This window comes from Thermobia domestica, chromosome 13 (genome assembly GCF_964235325.1).
Source record: "Thermobia domestica chromosome 13, izTheDome1.hap1.1, whole genome shotgun sequence".
NCBI classification, from domain to species: domain Eukaryota; kingdom Metazoa; phylum Arthropoda; class Insecta; order Zygentoma; family Lepismatidae; genus Thermobia; species Thermobia domestica.
In genome coordinates, this window is record NC_137466.1 from 219,454,961 (window position 1) to 219,479,014 (window position 24,054).

The 24,054-nt window shown below is 36.6% G+C and overlaps 1 protein-coding gene across 4 annotated transcripts in view; it reads left to right on the forward strand.

Moving 5' to 3' along the window:
- Gyf (GIGYF family protein Gyf) overlaps positions 1–24,054 on the forward strand; it is a 112,001-nt gene that overhangs the window by 32,646 nt on the left and 55,301 nt on the right. For 2 of the 4 annotated variants that reach the window (XM_081737397.1, XM_081737400.1), the window contains exons 6-12: positions 671–839; positions 5,140–5,242; positions 8,844–9,330; positions 14,660–14,826; positions 15,787–15,956; positions 17,394–17,481; positions 21,484–21,615. In XM_081737397.1, coding sequence (XP_081593523.1) covers positions 671–839; positions 5,140–5,242; positions 8,844–9,330; positions 14,660–14,826; positions 15,787–15,956; positions 17,394–17,481; positions 21,484–21,615 — 1,316 coding nt within the window. The remainder of the gene's footprint in view (positions 1–670; positions 840–5,139; positions 5,243–8,843; positions 9,331–14,659; positions 14,827–15,786; positions 15,957–17,393; positions 17,482–21,483; positions 21,616–24,054) is intronic. The other 2 variants (XM_081737399.1, XM_081737398.1) reach the window with 2 other exon arrangements.

Below are 24,054 nucleotides of genomic sequence, written 5' to 3' on the forward strand. Positions count from 1 at the left end.
ATTTTTTATTTAGAATTTTCTTCATTATTGAAACAGTTCCATTGTTAAAGATTTGGATATCCATTTCAACAATGAAGAAAATTCTAAATAAAAAATTGGCACGGATTGTTACCTTCAGTAGGTTATGAAGTTCCTTCTCTAAAAATTTGAAGTCTCTAGGGGGCGCGGTGGCTCAGTGATAGAGCGTTCACCTCCGGTGCTTAGGTTCCCTGGTTCGATCCCAGCTCACACCGTGAGGACTTTGGGGGGGGGGACAAACACCGTGCTCGTGGGTTTTTTCGTGGTTCTCCCGTTTCCTCCTACTTTCTTCATTGCACAATTTCATTCATTTCTCATCATCACCCTCTCCTTTAGCCTAACCGGCATAAGTATGGGACGTAAAACTGACAGATTTCATTTCGTTTGAAGTCTCGAGATTGAAATTTGTAAGAAAAATCGAGAATTTTCGTGAAAGATAAAAAAATACATGAGAGAGATACGAAGACTGTAGTGACATCTATCGGCAGAACTTGTTCCTTTAAACCAACCTTAATTAAATAATGGGAGTGATTTCCTGTAGTATGTAGAAGGTGTTTAGTGGTACAAATAGGTATCGTCAGTATGCTCACTAATAGTTGAAGATCCAAGAACTTCCTTTTTAAATAATGTTGTAATGCTATGGAAATTGCAGGTCGGAGCAGCTGGAGAGAGGGTGGCGATAGGGATCAGGATGCATTGGAGCAGGAGAGGCCGAGTAGGGGGTGGGATTCTGGGGAAAATCGTCGCTCACGCTGGCTCGATGATGGGCATCCACCACACCCCCGGCGGACGTGGGATGATGGGGATACTCTTCCGGAATGGTAAGTTTACATATAATTAATTATTTCGTATTTACTTCCTTGTGTATATTACGTTTCCACGTAGTTTAAATTGTTGAAATTTAAATTTTTCACCTAAATTGCTCACCTGACTTTTGGAAGGAATTTGGGAAATATGTAGACCTATACGTGCAAACTAAGTTTCCATTGCTCACAAATACAGTAAAGTAGAGCATTTAGATCAACATCCATGTTTGAAATATTGAAGCAGAACCTTATTAGCCGTAAATTTTCAAATTGTAATTAAGAGTGATTTCAGCATATCTTCAGAACGTTTATTACAGATAACTTTAATAGCTAGTCATTCATTGATAAAGTAAATTCCACGCATAACGCGAGAAACTATGTTAATGTGTTTAATTTGCTCTAATTACAGTAGTTACTAATTAGCTGGCTTATCTGATTATTTTTATAAAAATCATCCTCTCTTACCCCAACTTCAGGGGGTGAGGATGAACTTGAACATCATGAAAACATACTGTTAAACTCAGTAACCTCCAAAACTACGAATTCAACATGAATATCTGTCGTTCTCAATTCCTTTTAAAATCTTACCCTCTCACTGGGGAGTGGAATATGAACTTGAAGTTGAATTGTATTAAAACTGTCGCTATTCATCTCAGCGACCTTAAAAACTATGAATTCAACTCTAATATTAGTCGTTTTCGATTATTTTAAAAATGCTCCATGTTATTCTTATGGAGACTTTGCACCCCCATATCTCAGCTCAGGTGTGATCTAGGGTCCTGGAACGGGTCATTTGGATCATTTCTCTGAGAGCTTTAAAATACATTAAAATTTCATGTTTCTATCTATTATGGTTCTCGAGTTGAAAAGCGGTACTGACAGACAGCTTATTGCAGGGCGCAAAATTTCCGGTCGCCATTGGCGATTAGAAATTTAGAGCTGGCGACCCGTGTTCAGTGGGAATGATATCAGCCTCAACTCATAGGGCTGCGCAGTTTGTTTCGCAGGAAAATAATTGCCACTGAGTGAGAGAAAACATAATGTGAAAACTTTTGTTTTCTTATTTGAAGTTGGATCAGACACTGAAAAAGATTTACAGTGAAAACTTCATTACGAGATTAAGGAATTTACTTCTAAGTGTCACATTTCGTGCAGTTTTACCTCTGAGTACTGCTTCATTTGAGAAAGGCTTCAGCAGTTTCAACAGAGTTGACTGCCTAAAGAAATTCACTAAAGACAGACACACTGGATGATTTGCTGACAATTTCCATCAATGGTCCTTCACTTAAGGACATGATCCTAAAAATGCAATCGACAACTGGTACTTCAGTGCAGAGAGAGAGCGTTACACAAACGTGAAATCTTTAGGGTAAGATATTTTTCAACGTGCATTGAATTGTCCAATTCAAAATTGATTACCCTAAATCTAATTGTCTAGTTTTAAAATTTTATGCCCTGATGCAGTCTCTTTCTTTGTCAAATCAAAGGCCGTGGGGCAGGTAGAGGCCTCTTATAATTTGTACGTGAGAGATACTGGCGATCATTGTTTTTGGATTGGCGAGTGCATCTAACTGAAATTTTGCGTCCTGGCTTATTGTATTATTATTATAGATGCTATTAAACCTTTACTGACGGTGAATAATGTAAAGAATTATTTTTTTCTCAATGGATGAGTGGTTAAGCTCGTTGCCTTGCAATCAAGGGGTCCCGGGTTTGATTTCCTGTGGAGACATAAGTGATTCGGATCCCAAGTTAAACTGCAGGTTCCGTCCTTAGTACATCATCATCATTCCACGAAAGGCAACGGCAGACTACCATGGGTTTACCGTGTTCAGAGTCCGAATCAAACACCTACCTTCGGGCAGAACACCACATCATAATCTTCATTGAGACAATTAGGACGTTTAAAATTACGTTGTAACTTGTAATACCTCAACTGCTACTCAACAAGAGCTAGTATACAGAGGTTGTTTCCGATCTATGGTGACGAAATTACACACCTTGTGCAGCACCACCAAGCTGGAAGAAAAGAAAGCTACCAGTCGTGTGAGTTCCTTGGACCATTGACTGCGTGACAGATGTAGTAAGCGCATATCAGGACAAATGCCGCCCAAAATAAGTGCTTATTGGGAAGGCTACATAACTGCCCTTTCCGACGTGAACTACAGTTACAGTGCCACTATCAAACTGTGCAAGGAGCGTGGATTCACTGTGTCCAAAAATGGTATATCATAGGCGTTGAAAGGGGCAGGTAAGGCGAGGCGTGGGATGATTCCTGTGTGGCAGAAACAGGCCAACCCTTGGCCTGCCACTAGCCGCACACGAGCTAAAATTCGGGAAGTCGCGGCTCTGGTCACCAGGGAGAAGTCACCCACACAGAGGAGTATTGCGAACCGGCTACAGACATAACTGAAGATAGTGCACACCATGATTCACCGCGATCTGAGGTTGGTAAAGCAACGGAAGGGGCGTGTTCATAAGCTCTTGCTAAAACACATCCAGGAAAGTCGCATCAATTGTCAAAATCTGTATAAGCGGTACTAGGCCTGTGAAAAATGGAAGTTTGTTGTAACACTGGATGGGGTATATGTTTATCTGGATGACTCTCACAAGCCACGTGCAATTTTTATCGATCGACAGGTGCGAGAAACTTTCAAAGATGATTTAGTGAATGCAAGGAAAGTTTTGGCACAGGCTTCATGATCACTGCTGGATACTTGTATCAGGGCAAGCTAGCCATACATCGTGTAGCTAAAAATAGAAGGTGAATTCGGAATATTATCAGGCTAACATTTTGACACCCGTTTATCGCCATGACATTTCCAATCTGTATGGAAGGAACAATAATTGTGTGTGGGTGCATCAAGACAAAGCGTCAAGTCACACATCTCGCTCAAGTCGCGTCGAGCCTTGCTTCACAGGAGACCCCGTACCGTGTAAGGACTATGGAAAACCTGTCAGGAGAAGGGGTTGCGGCTTGACATTGCTACATTGCGTGCCAGTTTCCTACAGTGGAAACTTCGCTGTCGGGTAATTGCCCAGATGGAGGGCCACCAAATAGAGCACTCTCAATGGTGTGGACATGGTTTCTCTTAAGCTAAATGCAGTTTGAAATCGTCACCATAGATCGGAAATACCCTCTGTATTTGCAAAATCACGGCTTGTTTCCTTGTTTGAGACATAAGTGTGTGCGGAAGGGGGCGGCAAATTATTTAGAGCACAGGGGCGCACAATATATAAATACGGGCCTGATTGTAGCATATTAAATCAAAGTATGTACCTGGAATATTTATAATCTGCTGCAATGTATTTTATCCTTTTACTTCACTGGAACATCTTAAGACATGTTTCTTAGAATACCACAAAATATATTGCAGGAGATGTCAATAAAACTAACAATTTAGTAATTAGTAAAATTTCAACTTATGAAAATGAATGTATTGAAGACTTCAAATGAGATTTGAATTAGTGGAAAATTGCATAACGAACCGAAATTATGCAACTTGTTACATACAAACAAATAATATAAAGACCGTTTGCTTATACAGGCTACAGAGGATTTTCAAAACGTAAAAAGGAAGGATGAGTGGTAATGCATTGTATACAGTAGTAGTGTAAGGCAGAGAATCCAATTAATTTTTAATGTTTGCTGTCTTGGACAGAGCGAAGCCATCTTTTCAGTAAGTTGTAAATAATACTTTTCAGTTAGTCTATTTACAAGGAACATTCATTTTATTGCACTAACAATGCCATTGTGTAATTATATTTTCAACACGGTTGACCGAATCAGTAGTAACAGCGCTTTCTTTGCCATGACAACTGGTAGAAAATGACATGGCAAATGAAGATTTAAACAGTACTTTTTCACTAAAACAAAGTAATAAGTCTGTTACTTTTCAAAGATAGTTTCTTCATAGTTTTATTATAGATAGATGTCTGGTTTAAACAAGGTGGTTATTGCACGTTTTAGTAGCATTTTCTTGTATTGTTTTTAACTACGTTTTTGTTTACTCCTTCTTATATCATTTTCGCTAATTGAGAATGTTGACCCAGTCCGAACAAAAATTTGTGATTGGAATTGAATATTGGAAGGCGAACATGGCAAATTTTTACTTGTGATTTTTAGTCTGATATTTGGAGAACAACAGAGATAGGTAATGATCTCCTTGTTTATGCTGTACTAATTTGTAGCTACACTAATACCTCATCGACGTGTGAAGTTGTGCTTGAATCATTAATGAAGAATGTGCGCGAAAGATCTCTTGGGTGATGGATAGGCTCTTAAATGTTAATGAAGCTGTATGTATTTCTGTAGGGCCACGGAGAATCCGAGCGAAAGTGGTGGAAGCTTTGATGCGTCAGGCGCTTTCCATGGTGGAGGCTATTCAGACGAAGATGAAGTAAGTTCCCTCAGTCAGGTAATATCATTGTATATTGATTTCTCTATATGGATAAATCGTTAACTGATCTTTCATCAGCCTAGTTTCCTTTTAGTCAATATATAGATTTGCGTCATTAAAAATCCTATCTAAAGGAAAGTAGGACACGAAATTATCCGAGTTTTGAAGGAATCTATAAGCAAAAGATTACGATACACAAAGCACACATTTAAGGCAGTGTTAGATTTTTGCAATGTCCAACCAACGCCTGCTTCCTAATTAACACAATCAGTAACTACGTACGTAAAAGGGGCAGAGGGGTAAGCCTACGCGCCCGATCAGCTGTTTTCATCAGAAATACTGTCTTCAACGAGTGCTCGAATGAAGTGTGTGTAAAATTCTATTTTAATGTTATAAAAGTTTTTCTTCAGCCCATCCAGTTATTTAGATAAGAATATGAGAAACAAATTCCAACAATGGTAACAGTTACAAAATGTGATAAATGATATTTCGCTTGCTCTGAACGGCTTCGCTGCTCTTTCCCAAGTAGTTTTTGTAGCTATATACAGGGTAGACCGGTTACCTTGAAACGACTCTTAACTTATAAATTAACGAATAGAAATCTTTAGTTTTGCAACATGTAAACATCGACATGGGGACATTGTTTGATCACAATACCACCGGGTTAACAATGTTGCCAACCAAACTTTTTTAAATAGCACTACGTCAAGTTATGACATATTTAAAATTTACATATTAAACAAAAACATTTAAAGTACATTTATTATTCTGTATTATAAACTAAGATAGCTACAGTATCACATATTTTGGAGGGTTCTACAACAGTAATTACACAAGTGCGATGGACATGCCAATTCACATCAAAATGCCTTGATGTCGAGTGTTATGTTTATGTAATGACTTATTTCGAAGAAGTAGGGAAAAGTTACAAAAGATTGAAAATTGCAGTTTTTTTAAGAATGTTCTGTTTCTTATTTAAGTTTTTTTTTTTTTTTAAAGTATCATATGCAGGCATATAGCTGGATAAACATAAAGATCATAATGCTATTTAAACATAAAGATCATAATGCTATTTACAGCAATTTGATACCTTAACTCGTTCCAGAGATATGATGAATATAGGTGAAGTTTGCGACACTGCTTGAAATTATCAGTTTGCTGGAACTTGTAATTAGAACTAACAAAAACTGTTGCTGTAATAGTTTAGAAGCAGACGTTATTTTAAGCATTATAGTAATTTCTGTTTATATTTTTCATAACTCTGGAACGACTCGAGATATCAACATTTTGAAGAAACTAAAATTTTCAATACCTTGTAACTTTTTTTTCTTTTTCGTTTTAAATGTCATAACATGGTCATAGTACATTAAGGTAATTCCGATGTGCATTGACACGTCCATCACACGTAAAAGACCTCCAAAATTTGAATCTTACACACCGTATTTACGCGATTCTAAGACTTTTTTGTCGATGTTTTTGCCTCCAAAATCAAGGTGCGTCTTAGATTTGAGTTACACAAATTTAGGTCAGATTAGATGGAGTTTTGCTAAAAATTGCTAATCCCGTTAGCCACGATTCTGTAAAGAATGTGTATTTCGTGTATATGAACAGAATGCAGAATTAAAATCATGCATTTTACACAAAATAAAAACTCTTTAAAAGTAGCCCACAAACCAGTGACAGATTAAAGAAATGAATCATTATAGGGAAAAACCTACCAGCTGATGCATTTGAATATACTTAAATTCCAGCAGTAAGTTTAATGTTTCTTAATTTTCCCATAACATTACTTGTTTTCCCTTGTTTATTAATATCTTTTTTCTTTTTTCATTCTTTAAAATCAATGCATTTTTTTTTCATTTTCGCCAAGGGTGAGTCTTACATTTGAGGGATTTTCTTTTTACCAATTTTTGCTTCAAAAAATGAGGGGTGCGTCTTACATTTGAGGGCATCTTAGATTCGCGTAAATACGATATATTTGTGATAGTGTAACATTTTTAGTTTGTACCTCTGATTAATAAATATGATACTGCTAAGTTTCTGTTTCATATGTAGATTTGAAATGTAACCTGACGTAATGCCATTTAAAAACAAACTTTTTGTTTGGTTGGTATTTCGGAGTATGTCAAACAATGTTCACCAGCCGATGTTTGTAACAAATAAATTTCCATAAATTTCTCGTATTTGTTTAAAAGTTACACAGTACACTAGCGTTTCAAGATAAAATGATCGACCTTATATGTGTAGATGGCGGGAATGTGGCACTGTCACCGCAAAGTAACAACTACATGCATCCACATAAGTCCACATGAGTCCATATAAGATTTTCTATAAGATCCCTTTTGTTGCTGGTAATTTCGGTGACTTCTACCCAGCACCTTCGTCAGAAAACGTAGTAAAGATGAGTTAGGAAATCTGAGAAGTTCCTTCATGTTTTTAGATTGACCGATGAAAGCAGCAGACAGGCTGCTGAAATTATTTCAACATTGAACTTCATTGAAGCGTTATAGGTGCATAAATCAGGTTAGTAAGTTAGTGTTGTTATTTGTTAATAAAGCTGTCTGTGTGTATCTCATGTTCTGTGTAAGTTTCGTATATGTATTAAGATCCGGGTTTTTGGTTCGAATGAAATAGGTTAAAATTATTTCGTTCAGAGGACAGCAGTGATTTGTACAGAATGTATATATATCATTCATTATATTTATGGATCAACAAGCCAGAATCTGATGGTTTCTCATCATGTCGTATAGTTCACGATCTGGCAAAGGAAAAATATAATAAAGAAAGAAAAAAATGATAAAATAGAAATAATAGAATTTCAGCATCAACACTCTAATGCACAGTTTACTAAGACAAGGATATTTTCCTTTTTATGTAAATTTACTTCCTATAATATCTCAAATTTCGTAAAGATGTGGCAGAATAAATAAAACACCGTAATTACCAGCAACAAAATTTGGAATAGAACACAACGAAAGTGAGTTCTTACAATGTTTAAGTGCTTAATATATTTCGGATGATAGTATTTAGAAAACTGGGAGCCACGATGGCTTTGTAATACTATATTGGAAGTCGCAAGTTTGATCCCAGGCCACAGGTATTTTGGATGAATAAATACTACTTTAAGTGTTCCATCTGATATTCATTATGCAACTTAGAGTCATTGTAAAATGTTGATATCTAAATATTTTAAATACTATTTTCTAATAAGTTCATAGGCTGAATTATAATTCCAATTGAAAGTACTGGTTTATTGTCTTCAATATCAAAATTCCTTTTGAGTTGAATGTCCCATGATGGGCCGAGGTTGAGGAAACTGTGATGATGAGGTGGATTGAGGAAAGTGGGAAGAAACTGGAGAATCTCAAGCAAATCGATACACACGTGTTTGTCCATCACAAAACCCACTTCACGTAACCGGGAATCGAACTAGGGAACTGAGGTGAGCGGTCTACCACAGCCACTGCATAGCTTTTGCGAAAGAAGAAAAATAATGTATAGAAAATTGCTGGTATCGGCTGATAGTATAAGAAATTAAATTTGCATAAGAATTGGTGACGTGGAATTAGAGCTGTGAATCTTTAACTCATTTTTAATATTGGAAATCTTGTATTTTCAGGACCCGGTGACTGAAAGCAATCGGGAGTCCAAAGTACCTGCAGTGAAGAAGAGTCAGTCGGCGGAGAGTGTGCCAGTGAATAGAAAACTTAGCAGTGCAAGAGACAAAGTGTGTGTAACGAGAAATAGTGAACAGGACAGAGAACGAGAACGGGAAAGAGAAAGAGAACTTGCGAATGGTGTTGAACCGGCGCCTAAAGTGACAGAACATGTGAATGCGTCAACTGCTTCCTCCCCACCAGTGAAGGAGAATATTTCTCCTCCCTCCCACACTGTGACATCACAGCATCCTGTAGTGCCTCAATTTTCTCCTCCGACGTCACAGCCCTCTGCGGCGGCGGTTCGGCAGAAGTCGGAGGATGACTTAGAACATATGAAGGAAGTAGCTGACAATTTGGTGGCCAAACTCATGGAGGAAGAAGAAAGGAGCACTACTACACCTCCCAGTGACCAATGGTATTACAGGGATCCGCAGGGCGAAGTACAAGGTAGGAAAATAGATTGTAATTATGTCAACTGAAAAAGAACAAAAACTTGCATATTTATTGCAAGCAGATCTATATCTATGTGGGTGATCAAAGTGTTCTTAAGATTTATTTTCGACAGTTCCTTTTTCCGTGTGTGTGTACTCCATCTCTCTGAATCTTCCAGTTTATCATTTCATCTGAGTTTGGCATTTTTTGCGAAAACTTTTAACTTAGATGCTGAACTGCTCAGATTAGGAATCTGAGAACTCTTTCTTATCCTGAGCCAGACTTTTCATTTCCACGTACTTTTTATTCCTTATATTTTATATTATTGTTCTCCTCCGTAGTTAATAGCGTGATAGTAGATGCCATTCTACCCATAATTAGGCGCTGAACATCGTACTAGAAATTGGAGAGCATATGAGGTAAAAGATAATTGAGCTACATCGGGCCCTTTCTTGTTAGTTTGAACTGTTGTGCAGGAAGTACTTATATTTTCATTGTATCCAAGTGGAGAGAGAATATGCTGCATAAATCCACAAATCATCGTTGCCTGTTTTAGAGTGAAGATGTGATTTTGAAAGATCATTGATTTTTGAGAGAAAGGGATTAACACTGATGAATTCATTGCTTTAAAATCGTATGCGTACAAAGTTCTCGAAGAATTTAATATATACATAAAGTTGAGAACTACATCGTTTTAACGTTATTTTATAGGCATCTATAAACTAGGCAATGTAAGCATTTAACTGAAATTGGAATCCTTTAACGTTGGAAATGTAATATTCATGGATGAACATGAAGCTCAAGAGTAGGTATATTTGGTTGATCTGGAAGCAGACTATGTAGCGTAGCTATTAACTAACCGTTAACCGTCTCAATAAGCCAGGGACACTGCCCGATTTGTAGGAGTATTAATGATTGGCGAATAATGACATATAATGGTTGGAATAAAGGATGGATTGTGTTAATCAGCTTTTGAAGACAAGACAAGTAATTATTTAGAAGATGTAAAGATAGGCTTATTGTGATTGTTTATGGTTGAAGTTATGGTTAACCTTAGCAACAACACATATCCCTTCCACTTTTATTAATTGCTACACAATTGAACAGTTTTCGTTCGTTGAATTTCATAAAGAAGAAATCATCTGTTATTTCCTTCATTTACGTATGTTTATTTGTAAGTTCCCTTGTGAAAAGTTCCTTACCTTGTGTATAACAAAGTGGGTACTTCACGAAATTTAATCGATTTTAAATTATAGGAATATCTTGCATTACATAGTTTTGTATTATTACGCATATTTATGAATTGTAGATAGAACTATTATGTTGTGTAAGTCGAGTGTAGTATTGATTTGCCATACCACAAGAAGCAAGTTTATGCAGTAAGCATGCAGTAGGCGTTCACGTCATATTCTTTCCCCGTGACAAGTTATATAATAAATTCAGTTTTGTATTTAGTTAATTAATTTTTAGATCTTTGTATTTTGCTTATATGAAGGCACAAAAATTTAGTATATATATTATACTGGTGTCCAAAACTTAAGCAAAATGCGAGAAGTTGCAAGTAAGAACCGGAATATTCTCCCGAGCGGAGCGCGTATTGTTAGTGAGGCTCATTGAACTAACCGTGACGAGCATTAAGCCTGACCCTTTATGGTAAGAAATCGAACACTAGTGCTTGAAACAGAAATGTGCGTATTCTGTGTAGGTCATTTTTAGTGAGCGGAAAGTACTGCCCAGTTGAATGTGGCAATAGAAAGCATGAATATGACAGAAAGATTTCTTTTGGGTACCTTTATCATGGGTCGCATCATCAGGGGCTTGGGACGAGGTGGCGCACAACAGCAGTGACACGAGCTATCAGTGTGTCACAAAGTGTCATGTTCAGGGTATGGAAACAGTTTATCGACACAAAAGACATCAGCCGTAGACGTGGTGGAAGTCATCTGTCAGCGGAGCACGCAACTGCCACATGTGTGATAGTATCGCGCCAAACTGTGTACCGGAAACAGTGTTCTATACGCCCACGACCAGTAGCCATGTGCTCCATCGTAGTTCCACTGACTCCAGTGCACAAAGGGGCCCGTTTACATTGGTGTCGAGAACATCACCAGTAAACAAGCAATGAATGAGCCAATCAAATTCTCAGAGCTATTCCCATCGGACACTGATTTGACGCGAACAAGGAGCCCACTTTCATTTCATGAACATTGTGGAATGGTAGTAATGGTGTATTGGTATAATGGTATAATGGTGGTGATTGTGACAGATGATATCCAACGTATCGAATGGCTAGCACGATCTTCCAACCTAAATCCGATTAAACATATTTCGGACGCTAGGAAGACCCTGCCCTGAGAACACACAAATAGCTCTGCACTTCTCTTCGTGAGGAGTGGATTCAGCTGCACCAAGCTCACTTCTCTTCAACCTAACCTTCAGCATGGATCGAAAGTGGCGTGGCTTTTCCGGGTTACCATACGCCGTATTAACATATTTCCAGTGGCGACAGCGCATCTCACGATGGTTTTATGATGTGTGAGTTCTGGTCCATTTTTTGCGTTTGCGTTGCGTGATCTGCCGCTGCTGCCATGGTTCATGCAAATGTTCCTGCTTCCTGTGAGGATGTGTGATGTATTGGTATTGTGGTATGGTAGTTCACTTTGGTGCGATTTATTTACGTTCTTCCTGTATTGTGTCTTCGAAGAATCATTATCTTTAAGTTTTGGACACGGGTATAGACAGGGTGTCTCAAAAGTCCCCTGACATAGGGTAACTCTGTTATCATCAGAGTTACAACAAAATGCAAGAGGGGAAACCGTCTCCAAATATAATGTTTTCAATCTAAAATGAAGGATTTTTTTTTTTAATCGGACGAGCCGTTTGGGCTGTACACTCTTTATGCGCCCAATGTTAAATGAAAACGCAACGTTGCCATTTACCTGGACCCATAAGTGAATTAAGTTACTGTCTTTTACGCTAACGTGTCGATGGCCAGCCCCTATTTCAAACAGTAACTTTGAGACACCCTGTATATATATATATTGTGAAGAAAAAATTCAAGGTAAACGCAAAAGCACAACAACAAGCTTGCACAACGCTTTTTCGTATAGCGCTGGCGATAACCGCGTTTTGCAGAGTATTCCGTATTAAGTTTTTATGTGATATCATCTATTAAACAAAAACTTCAGAAAATGCTGATTGCAGGACTGCGAGCAGTCTAGAAAGAAGAAAAAAAAAGTGCTTTTGGTTTCATATTGTGAGACTGTGGCAGACGTCCAAGCTTTTCGAACTCATATTGAAACCGGACGAAGTAGATCCATAACTTCAGTTCTAATACAGGGATAACGTCAGAAATGAAACTTAATCGTAAGACGTTGAAACCAATCAAAAAAGCATTTCTTGCTATCTCCTTCCGTTTTCACTAATAATAATAATCATACGTAAGTGGCAGTAGAGTAGTAAAATTCTTACAGCATCGAATCCGTATTAGGAAAGTGTTCTCGCTGTCTTGTTACTGATTTTGATCTATAACAATCAACGTTAATTCCTACTACTTGTGAATTAAAAAAGATGAAACCTACTCTTGGGACCCTGAATTCATTCCAAAAACCGCTTGTTGCTGCCTGTTACCGTTTTTGCTCTACGGAGATCAATATTGAAACCGGTTTATTTCACACATTTGTTTCAGAGAGATTTGGGTTGTGACACTGAATTAATTTCAAACAGCAGCTGCTCTCTAATCAGTTATCATTTTTGACCTATGGCGATCAACGTTGAAACCGGAAATGCTTAATTTTTACCACTTCCGATTTGAATAGAGAATGAGCTAATAAGATGGAACCTATTCTTGGGGTGCTGAGTCAGTTAAAGAAAAAAGTCTCTCTTTCCGACCTGCCCACAGACAGGCGGATATAGGCGTTCTGTACAGTCTAAAACCAAGCCAAGTTCTGTGTTTTAAAATTCATTTCAAACTATATATAAAAAGAGAGATCGCTCAATTTTTTGTTGGTTGTGATTGCCTCTTTTTTTCCGAATCTTCCTTCAGTGAATTAATGGTTTGGTAAGCTTCAGATAAGTAGCGAGAATAGTAATTTCTGAATGTTACCATAAGTACTTTATTCAAAGTGTTAATTAAGAATTATCCTAGAAATCAGATATGGTACGCAAGGAACACGGTTTTACTGAAGCCAATACTAGCATAGTTTTGTATTTGGAGGGTTGAGTGCTTTAGTATCAAAATAAGGTTCACGAACTGTTCCTAAGTTCCATTCTTTACCCAAGGAACCAAGGTGCTGGAGGGCGGTGATTTTATATTACTTTGTTAAAACTCATGGTAAACCTGAACTTCCGGCGCAATTTTCTTGAAAATGTGAACGTGACAGATAGGCTACTCTGGAACTCAGCCCTTCATTTCTGAGTTAGAATTTGTAGTACTTCTTAATTCAACTGAAACACTTAAAGATACTTGACTTGACTTTCTTCTGGGAAGTTCAGGCAAATTTTTTTATCGCATTGTTTTTACAGAATAATGTCCATTGTTTTTACGGAACAGTAAGTGAACAGACTTGTGCCGAAGTGACTACAGTTGAATGAGTGACTTCTTGACAAAACTACAGTTGAACATTCGTGTGATTGTTGAATATTATAAGTATGTAAGAAGATACGTTTTGTTCAATTTGAAAATGTCGTTGAACAAAGGTTACACCCATGGAACTGGAGTTGGCTTTGAAGGTAACCAACCACAAGAATATTAAACGAAGCAATTATCTGTTATCATTCCAATGAAAGTTCAAAGGACGAAAAAGTGCATGTCTGTATCGAAGATCGAACCGAGTCTCGCGGTAATTATGTCCGCTCCTTCAGCAGCCACTTCTAAGGCCAGTGCATATACATATATCCTTTTTATCTTACTGACATGATTTATAAATAACTAAGACTTGGCAGACTACATTTTGATGTTCAAAGAAAGGTAAAATAAGGGAGCGGCAGACGCAAATTATACTAGTTATCAAGTTAGTGTTTTTTCGTTTAATATCGAAGAGGACTAAGATCTGACAAACGCCACAGTTTGATGTCATAGAAGAAACGGAGGGAGGGATCATGAGTTTATAATTAACATTTGCATTAAAGTATATAACGCAGTTTAGAGCTTGCCCACATTACATTAATCGAACTGTAATCTTCCTAGCTAAAAACACGGAAGAAGCTAGCAAATGGAAACATGATCACTACGCAACTGGGAAATCTTTTTAAATCAATAGCATCTATAATATTTATATGACTTCGAGTTTCACTGACATTCGTTTTTAGATAATCACTAATTCTAACTATTTTCTGTTTTTAGGACCATTTTCTGCAATCGAGATGTCCGATTGGTTTCGTGCAGGTTATTTCAACGTGAGTCTTTTGGTGCGTCGGGAATGTGATGAACGATTTTCTCAGTTGGGAGATCTGATCAAACTTTGGGGTCGAATGCCTTTCACACCAGGACCCTCGCATCCTCCGTTGAAGGTAAGCTACTAAAGGGTGATTTTATTTTCTTTGCAAGATAACTAAAAGTAAAGTGAGATTAATAGTAACGCTCGCTTGAATAAGCACTGGATGAAACGTGAATAAATAAAATAATCCGACGATAGTGAATGAGTGAGTACAGGAATGTCCTCGCCCATAGTTATTAATCTTCCTCCGTTCTCCAAATATTCTCATGAGTGGTACGCTTTAGAACTCGCTATGAGTACCTCTGAGTGAATGTAGTTATTGGATTAGGTTCTTACTACAGGGTAAGCTTATACGTTTATGAAAAGTACATTCTTTTCAAGTTATAATTGAGATCAAGGTTGTCACTTATCTGGAAAACCTATAAAAGTCAGGGAATTCTGCCTACTCGTGAGAACTCGTGGAAATGTCAGGGAATTCTCAGTACGTATTTTTACTTCTCAGAAATCATTACTAAGGTATATGCTGAGGAATACTTTGTCAATTTGTTTTGCAAACTTTCTATTCTTACACACATACTGTATACATGAACTTGTATAGTAGATGAGAAATCCCTAGTCGGGAAAAATGTAGTTGCTTTTCTACATTGCATATAGACCTGGAAACGTCAGGGAATTGGTGCTGGCCAAATAAGTTGTATTCCTGAGTATTCATTCGTGGTTTTATCTTCTTTTTCTCATTCTATTTTGATAAATTAGCAATGCATACTGTTTTATATGATACAGTACGCTTTTCTTTTTTCAGATGCACGATTGCCAGCCTTTTTTTTTTTTTTTCACTGATATATCCTTGACTTTTTGAATATTTTAAAACAATTATATAAATGAGAATTTTGTAATTGATTCGATAAATTTATTGATGTTGCTAAGTAGGTAAATATTTATAAACGATGTACCTTTTGCATAACATTACGTAGTGTTTATTTAACTGCAAAATCATGGGTTGTTTTGAAAGATGTCTTTTCTTTATTTTCAGGCAACGGACTCAGCAGTTCCTTCGAGTGCACCAGTGGTGACAACCGCGCAGCCATCGATAACACCACCGAATACTGCTCCTACCTCCACATCACTTCCATCAGCAGAACACGAGAATATCCTTATGCAACAATATCACTATCAACTTCTCCAGCAACAGTTAATACTCAGGTAATAACGAAAAGTAGTTTGTTCTATCAACTCTGCGAATCTTGGAGAGTTTTCCGAAATAACATTACGATTATAAGCACTGTTCTCGTGATGTGTACATTCCAATTACAAATTGTTTAGTTTGTTGTTTTAACTTTTCTTGCTTCTCCAACATGTTTCTGTTCATCTGTTAAGGTGTGGAAGCCGTTTATTTGAAGTGTTGCTGAAATTAGGTAGGTTTATAAACATATTACTTTCATTAAGAGTCTTCACTACAGCGAAATTAAACTACCGCTAATTTTAGTTTTTCTGTAATATCTTCAAAGCAAATAAAAATATTCGAAAAGCAGAAACGTAGTGAACTACACAATTCGATTTTGCATGTGATACCTTTACCACAATGCACCGATCTGCTTTTGGTATGCCGTTATTTACAGAACCCGCAAAAAATGCTAAATCTATCTACAGTTGCAAATCGAAAGCAGATAGATGAGTTGTGATAACGGTATCACATGGAAAATCGTATTGTCTAATTCACTACGTTTCTGCTTTTCGAATATTTTTATTTGCTTTGAAGATATTACAGAAAAACTCTAAAATTAGTGGTAGTTTAATTTCGCTGTAGTGAAGACCCTTAAGAGCGTGTACGAGCGCTGAGGATTATATTGTTGTAATTGAAATAAACTTCAAATTTTCTCAATTTTTAATTATATGTATATTTATTTGAGAAAATAAGCGTTTGACATCTGTCTGTTCTCACCTGTGTGTAGTCTGTTTTGAATACACAGCCTTCAAAAGGACATATAGATACGTATGCTTACCACAACTCTTTCTATAGGCAAAAGTAATAGAAATCAGGAAGTAAATGTAGTGTGTTGAAAAGTTTTAAATGAATTTTGTTCCTCTTAATTTTCGTTGCTTTCCTTTCGTACCAACTTTTCATGACGATATCAGCAGTCACTAGCGTACACAGAAGTTCGTCAAGGGGGAAGACTCAAGCTCCCAAGTTCATATAATTTCAGGTATTTGTATACATTTCCTTAATATGGTAAGTGTCTATTTTTGCAGAGCATGTTGCTCAAAGGGAAAGGGGGTTGAACACATTGCTTGGGTACACTAATTCCAGCGTTTGAGAGGTTGACGAAAATTCGAATATCTGTTTATATGTTCTATGTGGTGAACAGATATGTCAGACTTCTATTTCGGCATTACAAGGTTCAGCGCAGTGAAAGAGTAGGAAGTCAATGTATTGTCGGGTATCACGAAACTAGGGACAATAATAAGAATAATATACTTGAAATTGTTAATCTGTGTTTTTTCTTGCTTTCCTACATAGCAATTACAGTATTCAGTGATGCTTTCGTCTTACTGTTTAATTACTAGATATCGTTTGCCAGTCAGCAGTAATACTTTGTTCTTTAAATATTGAGTTCACTGACAATAGCTTACTGATTACAGGCAACAACAAGCAGCTGTCCAGGCTGCAGTGGGAAAACTCTCGCAGAATGAGCACTGGAATAACATGACAGTTCCAGAACAACACCAAGTAAGTTACATGTATTAAAATTTTTTTGTGCTTTCTTTTTATTTTTTTAGTGCATGTTTTAAACAGTAGCGTAGACAATGGCATCAACATACTTTAATCGATACTTACCAAAATTGTACGTACTTAAAACCATCTTTTTGGTGCTTCATCGGTGTACGTTTCGGCACACGGTTATTGCCATCATCAGCATAAGCTCTCTCTGAAAACTACTATCGCTTGAGAGCTACATCACTGTTGATTCCTATTCCTGTACCCATAAATTATACCTTTCCAGTAATTTTTCAACTACCCACTTTTTTCTTTGTACTAACTGAGCCTGCAATTTTTTGTTACTAAAATGTTTTGTAACTCTCACCGTTTTTCCTTCTTTATTACATTGAACATCACTAATAAACGTAATAGTCGAAAAAAGAACTGATGAAATTTAAATGTTAACCTAGAGAACCTTGGTATCAATTGACGTACAAATTTTGAGGGAAATCAAAGATAGCAACCAGAGCCTAGAGTTGAATGGTGTTCACCAGGTTATGGCGTATGCTGATTATGTAAATTTAATAGGAGATGATAGAAAGAAATGCAGAGGTCTTATTAAACGCTTGCAGGGACATGGGTTAGAAGTAAATGCAGAGAAAACTATAAATATATGGAAGTACGTCCGGATAGTAATACTGCATATTTTGGATGCGTTAAAGTGTCAAATAATACTTTCGATAAAGTGGATACTTTCAAATTTGTAGGATCAATATAAATAGACTAAAACTATATTCACAAAGAAATTAAATGTTGACTAAAAGCAGCGAATTCATGTTATTATTAAGTTCAAAATCTTTTGTTGTCACGAATCCTATCGTGGAATTTGAAGCTTAAAACATATAAAACGATAATGCCTGTTTTTTCTGTATGGTTGTGAAACATGGTCGCTTACTCTAAGGAAAGAACGTAGACAGAAAGTGTTTGAGAATAAGATCCTGAGACAAATTTTCAGACCCAAGAGGAACAGGAATGGGGAATGGCGAAAACTTCATAACGATGAACTGCATAATTTATACCGTTTACCAAACATTGTTAGGGTCATCAAATCTAGGAGACCAGGTGGACAGGCCATGTAGCCAGAATGGAAGAAAATAGGAACGCTTTTAAAATTCTAACTGGAATTCCAGTCGGAAAATGACCATTAGGAAGACCTAGGTGCAAATGGGAGGACAATATTAAGATGGATGTTGCAGAAATAAGAATACAAATTAGAAACTGGATCCAGTTGACTAAGAATCCAGTCGATGGAGAGCTTTTGTGAACGCGGCATTGAACCTCCCGGTTCCGTAGGCCATAGAGTTATTTAGTTAGTTAAAAATTATTAGTTAGTTAGTTAATAATTATTACCATATGTTAATAAAAATATTCTTTCAAATGTTCAGTTTGTATTAGTTATCTATTGTAATCTTATTTTCCTGTGACAATATTATCCTATTCCTAGAGACGAAACTTTTTCGCAACAATTTTGATATTTTATAACATTAATTATCACCATTTTCGCATTTATTTTTTAAGTATAGCACATTTTTTTTAATAAGGCATTTGTGAACAATATATTTTTGGTAGTAAGGTGTATCTAATACAAAAATGAGGGTATACCTTGATTTGGTGCACATTCTAGCTAATGCGTTCACTGAAATATATATAAATTAATACAAAAGTTTCAACACTGTCTCTAATGTCATCCTTAGTTAAAAGATAACATGCAGCAAGACATCACCCTGTCAGTAACAATCATATTATATTGGAAAAGAATCTCTCGGCATCAACATTCGAGATTAGCAACCACATTGAACGTAACGAGCTGACAGCAGAAGACCTGTGGTTAACTTTTATACTGTTTAACAATGATACAATGTCAGCTTCCTTCAAAAATGTCCAATCCCAGAAAGTGACATCACGCCATGCAAGTTTACGGATTTTATGGAGAACTTAATTTAGCGTCGTGCACGTTTTTGGTAAAATGCAACAATTTTTAAGCTAAATAATATTGGACATGCGTTTTTTAGTTATTATTAGCAAGAATTTAACCTTTTCGTTTTTATTCGCATTTATCACAAATATTGCCGAATTTCGCAAAAAATTCGCGGAAATATAAAAGTGAAACGAAAGGTTTGAGGTATCCTGAAACATATATAAATTTTTTTAACGTTTCGCACATATCGCATTAGCGAAAATGTTTCGTCTCTACCTATCCCCCGTCTAAATTGCCCTTATATAATTACGATTTAAAAACTTCCTTTCTATGAATTACAAATTCCTGTGTAGGCCTTTCTATGAATTACAAATTCCTGTGTAGGCCTTTCTATGAATTACAAATTCCTGTGTAGGATTTGTACGTCTTTAAAGTGTGTTTTTAAGTACAATTTTGATAAGTATTTGATATACATCCTATTGAATGAAGTAGCAATGCTTGAATAGCCTTTGCATGAATTTGTTTTATAATTTACTTAAAGTTCTTTTTCAATCTTGCGAATTGCTTGAACTTCACTACTATCAAAATTTACTGTTTCAGCTGAACAGAACTTTCATGTGAGTATGGGAGTATGTGAGCTTCGAATCACACTTTTTCTCACTTCTTGAATCAATAAGTATGTAAAGCAGTTTATCTTTGGGAACAAAACACTCGGCATTTTTAATAGATATGATAGTCTGAAACTAGCGAATATGTATAGCGATATAATTCATTAGATAGGCGGTCCTCCCACTAGTCTGGTGCTGCACTAAGTCCCTAAGTGCGAATCCCTGTGGTAGAGTCTTGAAATTAGAACGCCAGATAACACCTTAAAACTGTATATTCACGTTTCATTTAGCGTCGGTGCCGAAAACATGCTGAACCCCAAACTAACCAACAATCATCAGATAAAAGAAAAGGATCAGTCGGTATGAGAATATAAGGTGACTAAGACCGTGATGCTTATATAACACGGGTGAGGACAATAAATTACACACAGAAAATTTTTCACGTAATTGAGTGTTTATTGGGTTGGAAGAAGAAGAAAAATTAAAAGAGCAGAGGAGGGATTGATAACTATCCAGCTAGGTTCGTACTAGAGTCAGAGTTTGTGTGTCCAGTGGTGCCGGATTAAAACTTGAGTCACTTAAAGTGCAACTGGACTGTGAATCTTACCACTGCGCCTAGTATATATGCCATAAGATTCAGTAAGACAGATATTTGGTTCTCATAGTACAGCAGGAGCTGTGAATTGTCTGAGGACCGAATAGTTAAGCACCGTGACCTCAAGAGTAAAAGTGAGTGGTTGGGAAGGGGTAGGTGCAGTGCGCAAGCTGGAGACTGGTTGATTCCCGTCCAGTTGACTTCTTTTTTTTCTCCGGATTTTCATTGAATTCACACCTAAAAATTCCAGACCTCTTGCCTTGTGCGACATATTTAAAGATAAAGGAATATCAATTGATTTTTCTATTTGTCTTACGTTTTCCATGCCTGCCTCGGGATTCCTTTACCTGAACAATATTAAGTTGTTACGGAAATGTGCTTCGCATGATTTGTCTTTGCCTTGTGAGTAATATTATTGATATTGCTATGCGGAATGCATTTTTAGAAAGACGTTTTTATATATTGTCTCGTTATACGTGGTTTCCGAGTCTCCTGACAGTCAGTATGCTTATCAGTAGCAAGTATGATCTTAGGTTTGATTAGTTGAAACTGTCCTTTAAACGTACAAGTTGTAACTTTCGTTGTGCCTTCTCATCAACTACACATGAACTGCAAATGCTGGAGAATCTTTTTTTTTTTTCTTTCTTAAATTTTGCATGTTTCTCCTTGTAATATCAATGCGCATGTTCAAAGAAGTGCATTTAACAGTGCATGCATTATTGGGCTTGTTCTGAATCCGCGTTGGGTACTGGCTAACATTTTTCTTCTAGCTTCCTGAGCAGCATCCCCCGTGAATGTTTGTTGTTTCGCTCTTGAAGTACTTATGGTGTGGCATGCGTTACTTTTCGCAGATGATAATGCAACAACTCCTTGCTCAACAGATGGAGCTGAATCCCTATCTCCAACAGATGCAGCAGTTGAAGTTACAGACTGACATTGTACAGAAGAATCCTGTGATGGCTCTCTTCAATCAGATGCAACAGGTAGGAACAATTCTAATAATACAGTTTCTAAGAAAAAAGATGGCTGATTTCTTGGTTTCTGTTATAATCGATATATTTCGAGCAAATCTATGCTTACCTTTAGGACAGAGATACAGAAAAGGAAACTAAAAGCAGTTGTTTATTATAACAAGAGAACAGAAACCTAGCATTGATAAGGTTAAATGCATAATACCCGAAAATGTGATTGCATGCTTTAATTTTTTTCAGTTCCTTAAATCGGCAGTTTGAAGAAGGAAAATAATTATGACTGACTTTTGTATTGCCTTCTGCTTTTTACTAAAGAGTGTCTGGCTGAGTACAGTAAGAACTGATTTAAAAGTTGCAAAATGCAAAGACCCATCATTATTGAGCTCCCATGTGGCCAATAGCGTACCCACCACTGGAGGTATCTCATGGGGTTCGGATCCTATGTTAAGTCGTAAGTTCACTCTATATAGTCTCGGTGCTAGAACGGACGATAAACTCCAGTTCAAAAAAACTTGTCGTTATTTTAAATACATAAGGTAAATGGCTGAGTAATTTGTTTCTGTACTGATGTGGTACTAGAAAAGCTTTTCAATTTAGCGTCTTCACACTTAAAGGCCATTTAGGCTAGAAGATAATAAAAAGTTTGTTTTTGCCGTATGACCGGATGATGGGCATAGATTTTTCTGACACTTATCTACTGTTTCATTGTATTCGATTTGGAATGTGAGCTGATTTTCTGACAGTTTCTTAGTATTTAATATATTGAATACTGTCGGAAGGTATATTACCTAAGTTCTTCAGTCATATAATCAGCTTGTTATAACTCGGAACCGGATTTTAAGTTGCAAAATTATGGTAGGAAAAAGGGAATAAAAGGTGCTGAAAAATCATTCAAAAAGATGCAGAAAGGTGATAATACGATATTTTTATTATCTGCTATAGTAAACAGTTACATGAACTTTCTTAATTCATAACACCAGCAAATATTGTTAAAATCTTGGCTTTAAACATTTGATATAAACTTCAAAAATTGTTTTATTTAATCTTATAAACTTATACAACATTCTTGTAATAAAATTGTGGTTAAAACCAACTCGGTATTTTTTAAAAAAAGTTACATATTACTGGGTTTTCAAAAACTGGTTGTACTTGATTATGAAGAACTTTTCTATGTTTTCGAATATTAGTTTCAGTCGCTTGGAGCTCATGAGATCCTTGTATGTGAAGAAACTTCGCTTGGCATCAACGGAAACCAGTAGTGCATATTTTGTGAGCACATGGACAGGAAGTTCAGTTGACGTTGCAAAGGTTTCTGTGTCCGGATTGTTTCGCAAATTCAGTTCAAATTTGTCCCGAGCAAATCCGCCAAGATTGCGTCCAAATTTATGGAATATTATGTGCAAACCAGATTGAAAATAAAACATTTTTCTGTTCATTTTTTTTTAAAGAGAAAAAAGGGACAATAAAGGTTCTGAAGGCTAAAAGAAGTGAAAAAAGGCGAAATTTTATTAATCTAGTAAAAAAAGGTGCAACATCGCCAAAAACGTGCAACAAAGTGCGTTCATTTCAGTTCGTTTTATTCCCGGAAGTGCATATTTTGAACTTTGGTTGTTATAACAGTTACATTTTTAGAAAAGGTGCTGCACCTTAAAATCCGCTCTCTAGTTATAACTAAAAGATATTGCATGGGCTTCCGAGTATTTAGTGAACTTCGTATGTAATTTCCAAAAGTTAATGGGGAGGGGGGGGGTCACAATGCGGACACGAGTGCTTACCTCTGGTGCGTGAGGTCCGTGGGTCGATCCCCGGTTAAGTAAGTTTGTGTGCCTTGCCGTGTGTTTTCTCGGGATACTCCCGTTTCCTCCCACATTCTTATTCCACCATTCTTCCATCATCGTTCACTCTCCTTAATGAAAGAACGTACAACGTCCTTCCGGCAGGACGTAACGTCCTAAAAGTTCTCCCATGTTTGTCTACAGTATTAATTAGAGTGCTTTGTGTACTTCAGCAGGACAGATGAACTCTAGTGTTAGCGCAGAAAAAATCATGTTGGTACGACAAACAGGACGGCGGTTATGTATAAAAGTCCTTCCAAAAGAGTCTTCTGGAAAGATGTAGGCTTGTACGTTCTACCATTAATCATCCGTCTCTCTTAGCCTAAAGGGAATAATCTTCTGACTTTAAACGGAAAGATTTCATTTTCCAAAAATTAATACGAAAATTAAATTTTAAAAATTTGCTGTATTTTGTTTATGGCAAATATTCAGTTCTAAATATAGAAGAAAAAGCACGTTAATCGGAAACCAGGAAATTAATGTTTTAATCCCTTCTAACTACTTTCAGTTTCGAGGTAGTTCATTTGGAAAGGTTGTTTTTCTTTCTTTCGTTCATTCTTTTCTCTTTGGACCAAGTTTGTTTTTATATATACCAAGTTTTATATTAATATCAACA